The following is a 15,207-nucleotide window of genomic DNA, read 5'->3' as shown; positions in this document are numbered from 1 at the left end:
CAGAAAAATTGATAAAATATTGTATTGGGTTTTTATCGTGAGCGCCACACAGGAACGGCTCGCACCGAGCCTGAAGCCAGGCCTAACTGCGTAATCAACCCACGTATCAAACTGCTTGAACGCCGCGTTTGGCGAGTTCATTAGAAGGAATTGGTTGCCGCATGGGACTAATTGGTGATTTCTGCGCTGCTACACGCGTTTGATCAGGAACCAGAGGAGGGCAAGCCCGCAGCTCTGGATTGGCCTCTGAACTCGCCCTCGGTGCTTAAACTCCTCCACGAGGATGGTTTACACAGCCGTGAAGATTTGGGTAAAGTCGATGCCCAGCATGTGGAGTGGGACGGGACAAAATAAAATAGGACAGTACAGGACAAACACCACCCACACCCCTCAGAGCCGCCGCCATGAGTGCGGCACCGCCTCAGGGGCGGGGCGGGGGCGGGGCCTCGCTTCGGCTCTGCCGGCCCTTACGCTATGCGTCTGACGTCACGGCGCACAGACGCCGCGAGAACGAGGGAGAAGGAGGAAGGAGCCTTTCCGTGCTCGCAGCCGCCATTTTGTCTGTGCGCGCAGGGCGGACGCAGAACTCGCTCGCTTTCTGTTCCAGTTGTAAGTGGTGAGGGCAGTCCTTCTTCGTTCTTCTTTCACCTTCGCTTTTTTCCTCACTCCTTTCTGTTTCCGGAGGGGACGAAGCAGCGGGAAATGGATGGGACGCAGGTCATGGGGTGGGGTGGGAGAGCTGCTTGCGTTGTCTCCGCGGCGCGGAGCGCATCGAGCGCTGCTTCAGGAACTGTTGAGGGGGAGGCGGATTCTCGGCACTGGGGCTCTGTGGGGGTCTGCGCGGAGGTGCGGAGCGCTGGGGCGGGCGGAGCTGGCTCACCGGGCCCGGCCGAGCCTGGCGCCCGCCCAGGTGGCGGCGGGGACCGGCCCTTGCTCCCCGCCGGCCCCGGCGCCTCCGGGAGCGCGGCGTGCAGACGGGCTCGCTGCCCCGCCCGGGCCGCCGGGGGTCACCTCCAGGGTCTGCGGTGTCGGACTTTGGCCATCGCAAAGGAGTAAGCCTTTGACCTTCTCTGCCTGCCAAGATTTTGGGGAGAGGCGTTAAGAAATTGCTGTGTAGGCAGCTTTACGGCAGGGCTGTGGTGGCCCTCGTGTGTCTGGATCTGTTCAAAGGGGGAATGGCTCCTGCTTGAGGAGCCGTATGGCAGAATGTGGGAGTGAAAGCTGCCTGTGCTATGGATTAGTTCCACATGCTACAGGAATGCATATGATCGTGGCAGATGTCACTATTACATAAGTGAAGTTCTCGACGCAAAAAATCAGAGCACAGTAGTCAAAAACTTTAAGGTGGTTTCTACCTTAAAATGGACTCTGACCGATTCTGGTCGTTTCCTCCTCATTTAAATTTACTGGCTCCTTTAGGGACAGAATTTGTATTTTTTATCTTAATTTCATTAATGCTGTGTGCATTTGATTGTTGTTAAGTAGCAGTTAGTCTTCAACAAAGCATTTTCTCCAGTTTCCAGTGTCAGATATCCATCCTTCTTACCTCTAAGCCCTGCTCTGCAGGACAGTTTAATGGTGATTTTATTTAGATAGTTGTTCGTTACAGAGCCTTAGTACAGCCTGCCTTCTGCCAAGTAGGAAAAGAAAAAAAATTCCAAGCAACCATAAGTAGAATTTTGAATTCATTTATAACAAAATGGAGCTCTGCACCTCAAGAGTAACTGAAACCTGAGTGTGCTTCAGAACCTGAGTTATGTAAGGTGAAAATAGAGGAAAATGGCTTTGGAGCTGTGTAAGAAGAGAGGAGATTAAAGTATGTAAATAAAACACCAAGTCGGTTTTAATTTTTTAGGTGTTTTTGTTTGTTTTTTGCTGCATTAGTGTATTTCTTTTTTATTAGAATCTCTTAAGTGAGTAAGATGTTGGGGATCGTGACTCACCCAAAATGTATACAAGGCACTTATTTTGCACAGTTTGTTAATGTTTTTGATTTAAAAAACTTGATTTCAGACGTCTCTAGTTTTGTTTTATTTTTTTTTTTAATACCAGCCTTTCACAGAACTTCTGAAAGTACCAAAAAAAGCTTTTTTTTTTCAGAGTAGGTCTGTCGTCTGCATGTTCTAGGAGTTTCCATCTTAATTCTTCTCTTTGTATAGAGGCATTGTTCTCTGTAAATTTACACGGATTTGCACAATTTACACATGATTTACAGTCATGATTTTTCTACTCCATTGCCGTCATTGTCTCTAAACCACTGTTCTTATTGCTTACTGCAGACATTTTTTATTATCTTGTATAAATTCATTCTTTGAAATATACTGGAATAGAAATAGAAGGTTATTCTTACTTTCAAAAAACTCCTGCTGCCGATGAATAAACAAGTAATAGTTGCTTTTGTTGCGCTCTTTAATTCTACAGCTGTGTTTTACTTTGCCTTTTTTTTTTTTTTTTTTCAGTTGTGCATGTACCTGTTTGAACAAAGAATTCCTGCACCTAACATCCAGCAACAGAAGCTGGTGGGTTTTGTCTTTGGCAACTCAGCTGAACTGTAGAACACTCACAGTCCTGCATGCTAATAGGGTGCAAAAGTTGTGACTTGGCTCCAGGTGCTCCAAAATTGTGTTAACCCATCAGAGTTCACAGTGGTTTTTCCTAAAAGTGACTCTTTCCTGGTGGTCTGTAAATAGTTTGATGAGAGACGTTTTTAGATTGGTTGTGCATACTTGATTTTCATGTAGTAATCTTTACAGTACAGTTGGCCTAAATCTGGGTTTTCTTGTTAGAGGATGTTTGGAGAGGAAGGTTTCTTCCATTAGAAGGCTCTTTAAGGATACTACTGTGTTTAGTCACTTGAGAGTTTATTTAAAACAGGCTTTAATGACATGTTTGAAGCTATTAAATGAAGATGAGTTGGCCTATTTAATCTTGATTTGTGTTTCATAACAGCATGAGTGTTAGGATGTGGGAGCTGTGTCTGCTCAGCAAACCGAAATAATGAGGGGAGGGAGCTGAGGAAAAATGGGAGTTTTTAGTTCTGTCACACTTAATCAAACTACCATTATTGACTTACACTACATGTGTGTGTGTTGATTTTTTTTTTTTTTAATTACTATTATTGTATTTTCCAGTGGGAAATGAGGCATTCAAAGCAATCTCATTGTCCTGAGTGGGACGACAGAAGGAGCTGGGAACAGAGGAAGCACAGTAGCAGCCGCAAACGCAGAAAGAGGTCCCACAGCAGTGGCCAAGAGAGCAAGCACTATAAACCCAGTCGCATTTCAGAAAGGTATAACACTCTAAACTGAGCAGAGCAAATGTTTCTTACTATGTCTGAAGTAAATGTGTTTTTGGGGTAGGAGGTTTTGAATGCCCAGACTTATCTGTTCCTTATGGTTTGATTCACTTAAGACAAGCCTGATAAGTAGTTGTTAACATCTGAACCATTGAATAGGAATTCTTGAATAAAAGCAAGGAAATGTTACTAGTTTGCCTCAGTGGTGTGAGTTAAATATCGGTATTGAATACAGTGTTAAATTTCAAGTGAAGAGGATGCCTTTTGATTTAATGTGAACAAAAGGAGAAGGTTTGTTTAATTATTTAACTCAATGGTAAGTATGAATTTCTCTTACTAAGTTGGAAGTGATTTATGTTTTCTTCCACATTGCTTTCACTGGAAAGATGTATTTTTCTGTTTGTCTTGTTTGGTTTTTTTTTCCTTGAAAAGATCCAATGGAATTCTTTTAAAAGTTCATGCTTATTAAAATGTTGGAAGGAGTAGGCGTACAGCAGTAAGGGAACTCTGTGCCTCAGCAGCTTTCTCAATGGTCTGTTTTCTGTGCAAAAGATCTTCGTTCTAGATAATCTCTGAGGTTTTAATGTTGGTTGCAGAGCATTTAGAACAATGCTATTTCTCTCAGTCTCTAGGTTTTATTTAACACCTGGAGCTTTGAAAGCATAGGAGGGATGATTTCTGTATTGAAAGTGGTTTATCTTGTGACTTAATGTTGTAATGAAATTGCTTAATATATTTTAGGAAGCGTTTCTTTCTCCTTTTTTAGTCTGAGTTTCTTCCTATGCAATCTGTGGACAGATTGTACATTGTTGATGTGGATGGCTGCCATGTATTTGAGACTGACAATGTTGTTAAATTCCTAATAAAGTAACATCAAAAGCTTCACTATTTTTGGGGAGGGATTCAATTAAAAAACATTTCTGCTGTAGAGACAGATACTGTGTAACTCAGCTCAGGTCACTTATCTTGTTGGAACCTCAAGTTTTTGAAGTGGAGAACATTCACTTAAAATATATTTTCAGTCATTATTTGGACGATAGAGCCATAAATGAAAGAGACCATCATGACCGGAGATATGTTGAGGAGTACAGAAATGACTTCTGTGAAGTGTATGACCACAGGCATTATCACAGAGACTATGAAAAGAGTCACCATCATCACTATAGCAAATCCTCTGGTCGGAGCAGGAAAAGTAGTCATAAAAGGAAGCATAAGAGACATCATTGCTCCAGTCACCAATCGCATTCGGTATGAGTAATTTTTAACTTTATTATTAATGAATTAGTGGTAATAGACTTCTTAAATGAGTGCTAGAGCTGCAATTCCTGATCCACGGTACTTTAAGAAATACATTATTAAAAAAGGATTTGTATTTATTTGAGTCTGTTTGTGGAGCATGTAAATATGTTGTTAGTTGAGGTTCTTGGATCGGTGTTGGGTGGGGGGTGGGATCATCAGTACTAGTTGTACACTGGGAATGTAGGTGGTTGGTAGTCAAAATCACTGGGATGGATCTGAAAAATGTTGTCTTGCAATTGACGACAGGTAATTGTCCTGTTTTGAAGTACAGCTGTCACTTAGGTTTGCAGCATAGTGAACTGTTTTTTCAGGTAGATTGGGATGCTATCCATCCTATTGCTAAAAGTAATTGAGATGACATGCTTTTTAACATGAATTGAAAGTATGAATGTTCATGTCTGGTAAATTGATGTGAACAGTTCTACACCTAATTCCAGACAGTTTTGATAAGCCCTGTGCCCAGCTAATGGCACCTAATGTCCTAGTGAGATGGGTTAAGTCTGCTGCTTGCCTTCAAAGAAGGTGTGCTCTCTGAATTTCTCACGATTGTTGTGATGCCCACTGATGCATCTACAGTTCCAGGTGTTTTATACCACTCTTCTGCAGTAGAACAGCAAGATGTATTAGATTATATATGCAAATGAAGGACTTCCAAGTAATTTTTCTCCCCTCTCTAAACATGGGGGAAGTAAAATTGTTTACATGAGTGGATGTTTTAAGAATAGAAACATTTCACCTGACTGAGAGCTTAGGTATGTGAATAAATACTGGCTTTTGCTATTTGCTAGCAAAGTATTAGCAATAACAGTGTTGCAGTCTTAATCTGTCTTCAATTAAGCCACTGTTTGAGAGACAAAATTGTGTTGTTTTTTTTCTGTTGCTTTGTATCACTTTAAGTATTTATCTGAAAATCTGTTCCTTGCCATGTTTTTCTTCTGTAACATAAACTGTGCCCTGTGAATTTCTGGGGACTGAATTTGAAATTGCTCCTGCCAACTGTTCGTGGCCTGGTGTGTAACTGAATGCCTGAATATCTCCCCGCTGAATGAATTGCGTATTCTGCCCTGAATTCACTCTGATATATTGATTGGCTGGACGATCTTGGTGCCGTTTCCAGAAGAGTCACCGAAGGAAAAGATCCAGGAGTGTAGAGGATGATGAGGAGGGTCACCTGATCTGTGAAAGTGGAGACGTTCTAAGAGCAAGATGTATAGAACATTTTTCAACACTTTTAAAAAACTTTTCAGAAAAAAAAAATCTGTTTAGAATAGTATATCAGAGGAGGGGGGCTAAAGAAATCTCATTGCTCTTTTTGTTCTGTTTTTTTTTGTGCTTTTTTGTTTTTTTGCATATCTTCTTTTCTGTAGAACTTAAATACTGTGGTCAAAAAGTTCCAATTAGTAAATGAACTTGAGATTAGAACAAGAGATAGTATTTTGGCTAACTGTTTTCATGACTCCTGTCCAATAAAATAATGCATTCTGATGCTGAGATTTAAAATAATTATGCTTTTGTAATGGCACATTTTTAAATCTACGTTAATATGTTCATTCTCCTTTAAGTAGTTGTACAATTCTAACTTACCTTTGTTCTTTTTAGATGAAATTGTTGCAACTTTGGGAGAAGGAGCTTTTGGAAAAGTAGTGGAGTGCATAGATCATGATATGTAAGTGTTGGGTTATCTTTATCAGTGGATCTCATGATAAAAGATACTTAGATCAGAAATTAAAGCTCAAGGATATTTTGTTTAGGGAAAGTTGCAATCCAAATGCCCTTTTCAATGATTGAGAACTCTTTCATTTTTCTGGTTTTGTTAAGTGCTGCTGCTGTAACTGGAGAATATGAGAGCAGCTAAAGTGTGCAGAATTAGGTTGGGAGACTTTTAAAGATGGTGCAGTGAGATACTGAGGAAGTAGTTTAGGTTCTTAGTGGAAGCAGTTTCTGGAAAGAAGTTGCTTGGAATTGGCTGAGCTGTAAATTGCTTTCCTCAGTTTTCGTAATCAAAATTACCCTTTAATTTTTTTTTTAATCAACAGTAACCTAGTATTCAGTACTTTTTTAATGGAATTTTTGTTTCCATGTGGTGGCATGTCTGGTGAAGGAGGAGAAACTTAACTGTGTTTTTATTAATTTTGTATGTTCTAACAGGTAGAACTCACACTATTTTAATTGTATGTTTTATATCAGCAGTTCTATGACATGGTTTTAGTGCCTTTTCCTCGACCTGGTTTATTTGTTCTGTCATTTCATAGGTTGAGTCTGTTCTGGAGTTTGTGTTGTGAGGGCAGAGGGTGTTTGAATTGAAATTAAATTGTTAGAATTGAAAGAGCTCTGCAGAGACAAAATTGAGAGCAGAGGGAGCTGTGTCTGTGTTCCCTTTAAGTAACAGGCTTGCAGTCTGAATGCATGCAGGCAGTCAGTACAGGGCAGTTTTCACTGGTATAAAATGCTCACCATCCAAACTTCAGAAATTACTCAATTCCCCTGATTCCATAAGAGCACTGGAAAAGAGCCAGGATAAGTTGTGCAAGTTGCTGAGGAAAAAAAAAAAAAAAAAAAAAAATTCATAGTATTTTTGTTCAAATGAGAACTTTTTAATCATTCTGCTGGCAGATTCCCAATTTTTGTTCTACTTCAGATGAGATAATAGCACTGAGAAGTCATTAATAAAGCATATAGTACAAGTATTTGGAAAAGGAAAGATCAGGATTACTTTTTTTTTTATAAAAACTGTTCTGGTTGAGTGCAGCATGCTTAAATCAAATTCCCCTAATCCAACTCATAATTCTCCATGACCTTTAATCTTCCTGTGTTTCCTTTATTAATATCAAGCTGCTTTGGGGTTGTTGGCATTTAGCAATAATTGATCCAGTTGGACATGCTTTACTTTCTTTTCAAGGAGAGGAATGCATGTAGCAGTTAAAATAGTGAAAAATGTTGGTCGATACCGGGAGGCAGCCCGTTCAGAAATACAGGTGTTGGAACACTTGAACAACATGGATCCAAGCAGCAATTTGTAAGTATGAAATTTGAGTAGTCAGCATACCAAGGATTTGAGCAAAGTAATTATTCAATAGATTTTAATTTTTCTTTTTTTTTTGTTTCCTCTTTTAAGCCGCTGTGTCCAGATGCTGGAGTGGTTTGATCACCATGGCCATGTCTGTATTGTTTTTGAGCTACTGGGGCTCAGTACATATGACTTTATTAAGGAAAACAGCTTTCTACCATTTCATATTAATGACATTAGGAACATGGCCTATCAAATTTGCCAGTCTATAAACTGTAAGTAAATTTCAATGCTCTTTTCAAATACATGGATGTGTTTTGGTTTCTCCTTTAGGGATTAAATGTGTAAATGATGGAATGCTGTTCTCTTTTTTTCTTGTAGTTCTACACCATAATAAACTAACTCACACAGATTTAAAGCCTGAAAATATCTTGTTTGTGGAGTCTGATTACATAGTGAAGTACAATGCCAAAATGGTAAGCTTGTCTTTTGTTTCTCCCAACTTGAATTGCACTGCTTCTGTCTTCATTGAAACTTCTCTAAAAAAAAAAAAAAACAGCAAAACAAGACAGAGATAACAAGTAACTGAAGTTAACTTAAGGTTAACAAAAGAGGGAAAGAACTCTCATTACAGTGAATGGTCTTTACTCAGCTGTTTTAGGTATTGAGATTAAATCACTTTGTTACCTACCTTTCTTACTTGGAGCACTGAGCTGCACAGGCATTGAAGTATTGGAGGAAGTGTTTTGTTACACATTTTATGCTAGCTGGTATTTTGGAGATAATGTGATAGTGCTTTTTGCTTTATCATGCTTTTAAAAATTATTAACAGCATTTTGGTTTCTTGCAGAAAAGAGACGAACGCACTTTAAAAAACACGGACATCAAAGTCGTTGATTTTGGAAGTGCAACTTTTGATGATGAGCATCATAGCACATTAGTGTCTACAAGACATTATAGAGCTCCTGAGGTTATTTTAGGTCAGTAAAGACTGTTAAACCTTCTGTAAGTTCATTACAGTTCATTCAGATGTCTTTACTTCATAAACTGGAGTAGTTTCTCATGGTTCTGGTAATCAGTCAATTCTTAGATGGTAGTGGTAAAATTGAGAGTAAACAGTAAAAGAAATACTCTAAAACCAGAAACAAATGCCAGGGTTTGAGGAGGGCTTGGGGGGTAAATTTGGCATCAGTAAATATGTAGAATCTGGGCATGTGCTTTGTGGGTTACAGATTTTGAGAATATGCTGAAAAATAAAACAAGCTATGCCTGTTTTGCAGCACTGGGATGGTCTCAGCCATGTGATGTGTGGAGTATTGGATGTATTCTGATTGAGTATTACCTGGGATTTACAGTGTTTCAGGTGTGTACATAATCTTAAGTAGAATGTTTCTTACAGACTACTGATTTTAATCTTTTAATGACATGCACTTTAACAATATAATAGTCATAACCCCATGGGCTATTAGGGATTCTGTGGATAAGATTGGAAAACCATCATCCATACAGGGAAATGTTACATTTTTGATATCTTCTTCAGAGTATCTGAGATGGTCTTTTCTGGCATTTTGAGTGAAGAAGACCGTCATGATACTCTTGGAATTGAGTCAAGAAAACACTTGTACAATACTTGGTTTATGAACTGTTGTTCAAGGGTCATCCTGACTGTGGAAAGTGTTGTATAATCTGCATTGCATAATCTGTTTTTAATAATTGAAGGTGGCAGTGTTTAAAGATATTGTGACAGTGCTCTGGCAAAATCTTGTTTGCTGTTTGAGTGTTGTTACCAAGTGGCTCAGAGGAGAAAAATGTGCTAAGTCCTTTCATTGCTTTTTTTCACACAGACTCATGATAGTAAAGAACACCTGGCAATGATGGAAAGAATACTGGGGCCTCTGCCCACTCACATGATCAAGAAATCCAGGTATGTTTATTACAGAAGTGGTAAGTTGCCTAGTATTTTCTCTTACAAGAGAAATTGCAAAATTGCCATTGTAAGCTATGAGTTGCTGCAGATCAGCAGAGATTCATGGGCTTTTTATTATCTTAAGGAGTTGACTGTAGTCTTCTTTTCTGACGTTAGTATGAATCATCAGCCTCTTGAGCTGTAACTTGAGTATTAATGCTTCCAAGCCTTTAAAGCTACGTTTGGTATGGTCACCAGGGCAGTATTATGCATCAATTTTTCTTTAAATTCTGAGAATGCAGAACATATTGTCATGACAATAATTACTGTGAGGAAGAAGAGGGTCCATGCTTGCTAATACAGCTGTCATCCTTTTCTGCTGCCCCTCCATATCCCTCAGATGTGCTTCAGATCATTCTCCCTTCCTGAGAGAACTCCATTCAGCAGGAGTTTCTCACTTCCATGGCAAGGAGAAGCAGCCAGCACAGGGTTCTCTCCTGACCCCTCTTATGTCCACAATTTAGAGTTGCTGGGATTTGATGGTCTGTCTGCTTTCTTATATAAGCTGTCCTCTTTCCAGCACATGTAGATAATTCTCTAACTCATGTTAGAGTAGAATCCAAATAATTCTGGGTTGGGTAATGTGTGTTGTGTGTTACAGTTGTCCAGTTGTTTACAGTGCATTTTGAAAAATGGGAAGAAGCTTGGAAAGCAGCAGTTGCATTAGATTCAAGTAGTAGTAAAAAAACCCTGCTGTTTTCTGATTATTGTGGCAGCAGTAATAAAAAGGCAGCAGATCTCTGTGGGTAAATGTGCACTAAAAGAAACGTTAGCTCCCAAAGGCAGAAATACATGCAGGAACATTCTTGGAAAGGCATCTGCTTGCTGTGTGCACTGACACCAACTTGCTGTTACTTCCCTTGTCCTGCAGAAAACATTATTTTCACCATGACCAGTTGGACTGGGATGAGCACAGCTCTGCAGGCCGGTACGTCAGGAGACGCTGCAAGCCCCTGAAGGTAGGAGCCTGCATTTTTATTGCTCTGTTGGACTGCAGTTGGGAAAGCTCTCTCTAAAATACCTCCTGCTTTTTTTCTTTCAGGAATTCATGCACTGCCAAGACACAGATCATCAAAGTCTGTTTGACCTTGTTCGCAGGATGCTGGAATATGACCCAGCCAAAAGAATTACTCTTGATGAAGCCTTGCAGCATCCCTTTTTTGATCCATTAAATAAATAAATTCATATATCTTCTATGCTTCTTCAAGGAGATTCCCTAGACTGTGTCAGTCAGTCAGCAGAGGTTGCATGAAACTTTTGTAAGCTTTAAATTATTTTGTACAGTTAAGTCTGTAAATAATTACATATGTTTTGTATAACTGTTATGTTTACCTTGTTGAGCAGTTGTAGTCTTATGGGTATCAAAGTGAAAAATAAAGGTAATTTGCATTTTTGAAAGCCTGCACCACTCTCCTTTTACAGATACTGCTAGTGAACCCTCTGACTGTAGGTCAGGGCTAGCTAAAGGAGTTCTAAAAACATTCTACAGAACTTCCTTTTATAAGTCATGATGGAAAGATCCACATGCTGTATGTAACAGCTTGATGGCATTTTGAAACATGGTTGGAAACAGTGTATATCCTTTGTAGGTAGCTTTTGTGGGTCACCTTTTTCACCTCATTTTCTGTTACATGGCATGCCTTGCTCCCCATCCAGCTAATTAGCTCCTGGAAACTTGCCTGATGCTTTCAGTGTTCAGTATTCATAGCTAATCTTTCTAGCTAAGGTCTGAAAAGTAACATTTCCTACTTTTAGTATTGTTTCTAGTCATTAAAGATGAACATTTTTGTGATAAGGTTTTAGTAAGCTGGTACTACTGCAGAGAAATATGGACTGCCACAGACTTGTGGCACATTTAATCTCTGCCAGTAATGAGATAATTCTGAAGTCTTCATTGTGTATTTCTGGAGAGCTTTATTTGTAGTTAGTAGTAAATGAAGTTACTTGGGAGGTGAGAAATGCTGGCATTGAGACTGTACAGGATGGAGGTGGCTGGATTCTCAGTTGTGATTCCTGTATTCTGGTATTGGGTTGAGAAGAAAATGGTGCAACTTTCCAAGACCCATTAATGTACTTTGGTAGTTTTGGGGTTTCCATGTCTATGAGTTGGTGGATTTTTCTTCACCTCTCTTAATCCATTTTACACTGTATATGGGTGGCTTGCTGAGCCAGTGGGAAGGGAGCTTTCCATGGAGAAGTTCATTCTAAGTAAGTTTTGGCTATTTATTTCAATCTTGACTTTACTGCACAAGTAGCAAAGGAAGGAAATTAAATTGTTTTGGCTCCACAGGTGCCTGACTTTAGGTTTTGTGAGTTAGTTCTGATGCACAGTAAGATTTTAAACTGGTGTCGAGGAGCCTCCACTTACAAGAGGCTCCAGACGTGCATATCTCTGAGCTGGGGGTAGGATAGAGCTGGGCCCGGCTTTGAAAGCTTATCTTTGTTACCAGTGCCACCTCCTGGGCTTGATTGCACCTCATCACAGCCGCCTCCTTTCCTTGGATGTTGGTGTTGATGACATTGTTTCTGCTTGGCATGACAGAAAATGTAACAGTGTGTGCCATGCAGGTCAGCTCTGTCGGCCGAGCTGGACAAGAGTAAGTTCTCTCCATAGAACTTTCCATCCCAGCTTCAGAGGCGAAGCAAGGACTGGGCTGAGTGCATCAGCTAAGCAATGCAAATCAAAGGCAGATGGGGGCAGAAAAGTTTATGTGCTGCTATAACAATAAAACTGTAACCATAAAACAGTTCTATCGAAATAGGGAAAGATGGTGTGCTCTTGCTTACAGAGTGCTTCTAGCTGTTGATGTAGGTAGTGAAATTTGTTGTGCTTGGTAAAGGAGATGCAGCTTAGCCCTGTTATAAAGCCATGTTTAAATTGACTCTCCTTCTTCCAGTAAATTTAAAAGCACTATCAGGATTAATGTGACACCTGCAGCACGGTGCCAAATGCTTTTGCAGGCCTTTTAGCATCTGCACCAGTGTTTGCAGGCACAGGAGCCCAAGGCCCCTGGGCTCCCCAGGGAAGCTCTGAGCAGCACCCCTGGGCAGGGTCTGGTGCTGCAGGGCTGCCCTCGGTGCTTCTGTCTTTAGTAGGGGATGGATTTTTATGTGCACACACCACCACCCACCATTGTCACCTTCATACTTGAAGTTTGTAATCTTTACATGTTTGGATATCAAGCTATAGCTGTTTAAATAATTAGAAGAGCATTCACATCTATTTCTACACTTCAGCTTTCCAGCTACTCTACCTTCAAAATATGATCTGTGACTGGGTCAGCCAGGCAGACCAGGCTAACACTGTGCATTTCCATAATGAGCCAGCCACAGTTTTTGCTCAACATGGAGGACAAGACAGAATAAAGCTGTTTTTTAAGTAAACAGCTCGGGCTTCATCACTGAAGTGCAAGGAGTATGAGATCTAGGGCTCCAGAAGCTGATCCACGTGAGGGAAAGTTGAGCTCAGGGCTAAACTGAATGGGAAAGGGTTTTGAATTTCTGGGGCAGGAACTCACCTTCTGCAGGAGTGATCAGTCCTGCCTGTTCATTCAGTGTCTGGATATCAGGGCTGCCTGCAGGGCTCAGGTCACACAGGCCAAGATGCTTTGCACCCACAAATCTCTACCAAAATGCTGGCACTGTGTGTCCTGCTGCTCTCACCGAGCGTGTAACAGAAACCTTGCCATGCTTGTACAAAGGAAAGGGGGAAAGGAGGTAAGAAGGAAGGTCTCACAAATCTGGAGAGGTTTTTTTGATCTTTAGGATGTGTAAGAAAGCAGGAACTGGTTGTCAGCAAATGCTATGGATTTGCCTGATTTAACTGCTTTGGAAATAGCTACAAGAAGCCTGTGTCTATCCCTGTGCGCGTGTGTTTTATTAACAAACTTAATTGGAATCTGACATTGGTAATGTTACTGACATTGTAGCATTTCCTAACCCTGTCTTAGACTTCAGTCATCTATTTTAAGTAAGAATTACTCCTTGAAGGGCAAGTGTCTGTGTCCAAGGGGCAAAGGGTACCCTGGAATTTGTATACCATGTGCTTATAATCTAGACAAGCATTAAGTTTGAGGAGGATGTTTTATAGGTAAGTTAAGAGTTGTGATGCTCTGTGTAACACCAAAGAAAAGTTACAATAGAATATGTGGATGCTCGGTTCTTATCTGTGAGCAGTTTTCTGTCGTTCAAAGGCTCACGGAACTGGATAGAGCACTCCACTGAGATGACAGTGAGTTACAGTGCCTGGCGGGGTTCCAGGAAGAGTCTCTAAAACAGATGGCGGTGCAGGCGAGCTGCAGGGCCGAAGGTCCGAAGCTCCCGGTCGGGGGACACCTCTCGCAGGTCGCACGCTCCGGGGGAGCCGGGGCCGGGCGCAGCCGCCTCTCTCCCGGCGGGGGGAGCCCGCTGGAGGGCGCCCGGCCCGCGCCCGCCGCCCCCGCCGCGGGCAGCGCCGCTCCCGGCACCGGAGCGGGGCCGGCACCCCGCGCTCCGGAGCGGCTCTCGCAGCGCCCCGCCTGCGCAGCGCGGCCGGGACCCAAGGGGAGCGGGTCCGCGGGCGGGCGGGGATGGGGACGGGGCCGGGGGGGAGCGCTCCCCGCGGGGGGCCGGGCAGCGGGGGTGGGATCTGCTCCGCGTAATCCCCCATGGGGGGCGGCGGGCCGCGCTCGGAGCATCCCCCCTTCCCCAGCACGGGGGGAGGCGGCGGGGGAGCCGCCACCCCCCGCTTCCTCCGTTTAAGACCCGGGCTGGCGGGGCGAGCGCAGGAGAGCGGCCGCTCCGCAGCTCCGGCCCCACGCCCGCGGCGCGCACGGGGCGGCGCTGGATGCGCCGGCGGCGGGAGGCGGGCGGCAGCCGAGCGGGACCCCGCGCAGCGGCGAGATGAGCGCGGGCAGCGGCAGCGGCGCCGCGGGCGCGGCGGGCACCGCCACCTCCGCGCTGTGCCTGCTGCTCTCGCTCACCGCCGTGGCCGTGTGCCTGCTGCTGGGCGCCAAGACGGCCGAGCTGCAGGGCCGGCTGGCCGCGCTGGAGGAGCGGGGCGCCGCCGGCCACGGGCCGCTGCTGGACGCGCTGCAGCCCCGCGTGGAGCAGCTGTTCCGCGAGGTGAGTGAGGGGCGGCGCGGGCAGCGCAGCCCCGGGGAAGGCGCTCCGGCCCCGCTCCGCCGCGGGGTTCGCTCCGTGTGTCACCGGCTTCTCCTCCCCTCTGGAAAAAACTTCCTCGCTTTTACCAAACTTTCCCCTTTTTGCTGCCGTTTCTATGGATCGGGCGTAGGGCGAGGCGTGGCAGAGCCCACCTTGTTTAGAAGAGAAAATGCCCCAGGTGAAGGGCCGGCAGTCGAAGGTTAGAGAACATGCGACTTTCCCCCTTATTCTATTCATTGACACAGGTAATTCGAGCACTTTAATTATTTATTTTGGGATTTAATGGACCATAATTTCCTCGTTAGAAATTATGAGCATGATCCCCGCTATCTGGGCTGTCTGTCACAGAGTATTGTGGTCTGGCAGTGCAGAACTGATTTATGGCAGGCAGAGGAGACCCGTCACTAGTTACTTCACTTTCAGTCCTGGGGTTTTCTGAAATTATTCAATAAATGTTTCTGTGCTGAGCAATTTCCCCTACTTGGAGAGCTATTATCC

At 43.1% G+C, this 15,207-nt stretch overlaps 2 protein-coding genes across 3 annotated transcripts in view; both read left to right on the top strand.

Moving 5' to 3' along the window:
* The first annotated feature begins 358 nt into the window (after positions 1-358).
* Positions 359-10,965, top strand: CLK4 (CDC like kinase 4). Of its 2 annotated transcripts, XM_079320197.1 has the most exons (14): positions 359-609; positions 2,460-2,519; positions 3,132-3,289; positions 4,318-4,543; positions 5,712-5,802; positions 6,194-6,260; positions 7,494-7,610; positions 7,710-7,876; positions 7,983-8,077; positions 8,452-8,581; positions 8,882-8,964; positions 9,446-9,525; positions 10,439-10,526; positions 10,610-10,965. In XM_079320197.1, exons 1-14 carry the CDS (start codon positions 475-477, stop codon positions 10,745-10,747), a joined length of 1,635 nt encoding a protein of 544 aa, XP_079176323.1. In that variant the 5' UTR covers positions 359-474; the 3' UTR covers positions 10,748-10,965. The 2 variants fall into 2 exon arrangements, with proteins under 2 accessions (XP_079176323.1, XP_079176324.1); XM_079320198.1 differs by lacking the exon at positions 2,460-2,519 and having other exon boundaries at positions 470-609.
* Positions 10,966-14,316: 3,351 nt separating this feature from the next.
* COL23A1 (collagen type XXIII alpha 1 chain) overlaps positions 14,317-15,207 on the top strand; it is a 169,683-nt gene continuing 168,792 nt past the window's right edge. The window contains exon 1 of the mRNA XM_079320229.1: positions 14,317-14,670. Within this exon, the coding sequence (XP_079176355.1) occupies positions 14,449-14,670 (222 nt within the window). The 5' untranslated portion in view covers positions 14,317-14,448. The remainder of the gene's footprint in view (positions 14,671-15,207) is intronic.

The sequence above is a fragment of the Erithacus rubecula genome, assembly GCF_903797595.1.
Source record: "Erithacus rubecula genome assembly, chromosome: 16".
In the NCBI taxonomy this organism is placed as follows: domain Eukaryota; kingdom Metazoa; phylum Chordata; class Aves; order Passeriformes; family Muscicapidae; genus Erithacus; species Erithacus rubecula.
Note: the sequence above shows the minus strand (reverse complement) of the source record. Positions and strands in the feature narration are given on the sequence as shown.

Coding starts and splice junctions, on each gene's coding strand:
- CLK4 (XM_079320197.1), top strand. CDS start 475: ATGCGTCTGACGTCACGGCGCACAGACGCCGCGAGAACGAGGGAGAAG. Junction 3,290..4,317: donor CCCAGTCGCATTTCAGAAAG/GTATAACACTCT, acceptor ATATATTTTCAG/TCATTATTTGGACGATAGAG. Junction 5,803..6,193: donor AGACGTTCTAAGAGCAAGAT/GTATAGAACATT, acceptor TGTTCTTTTTAG/ATGAAATTGTTGCAACTTTG.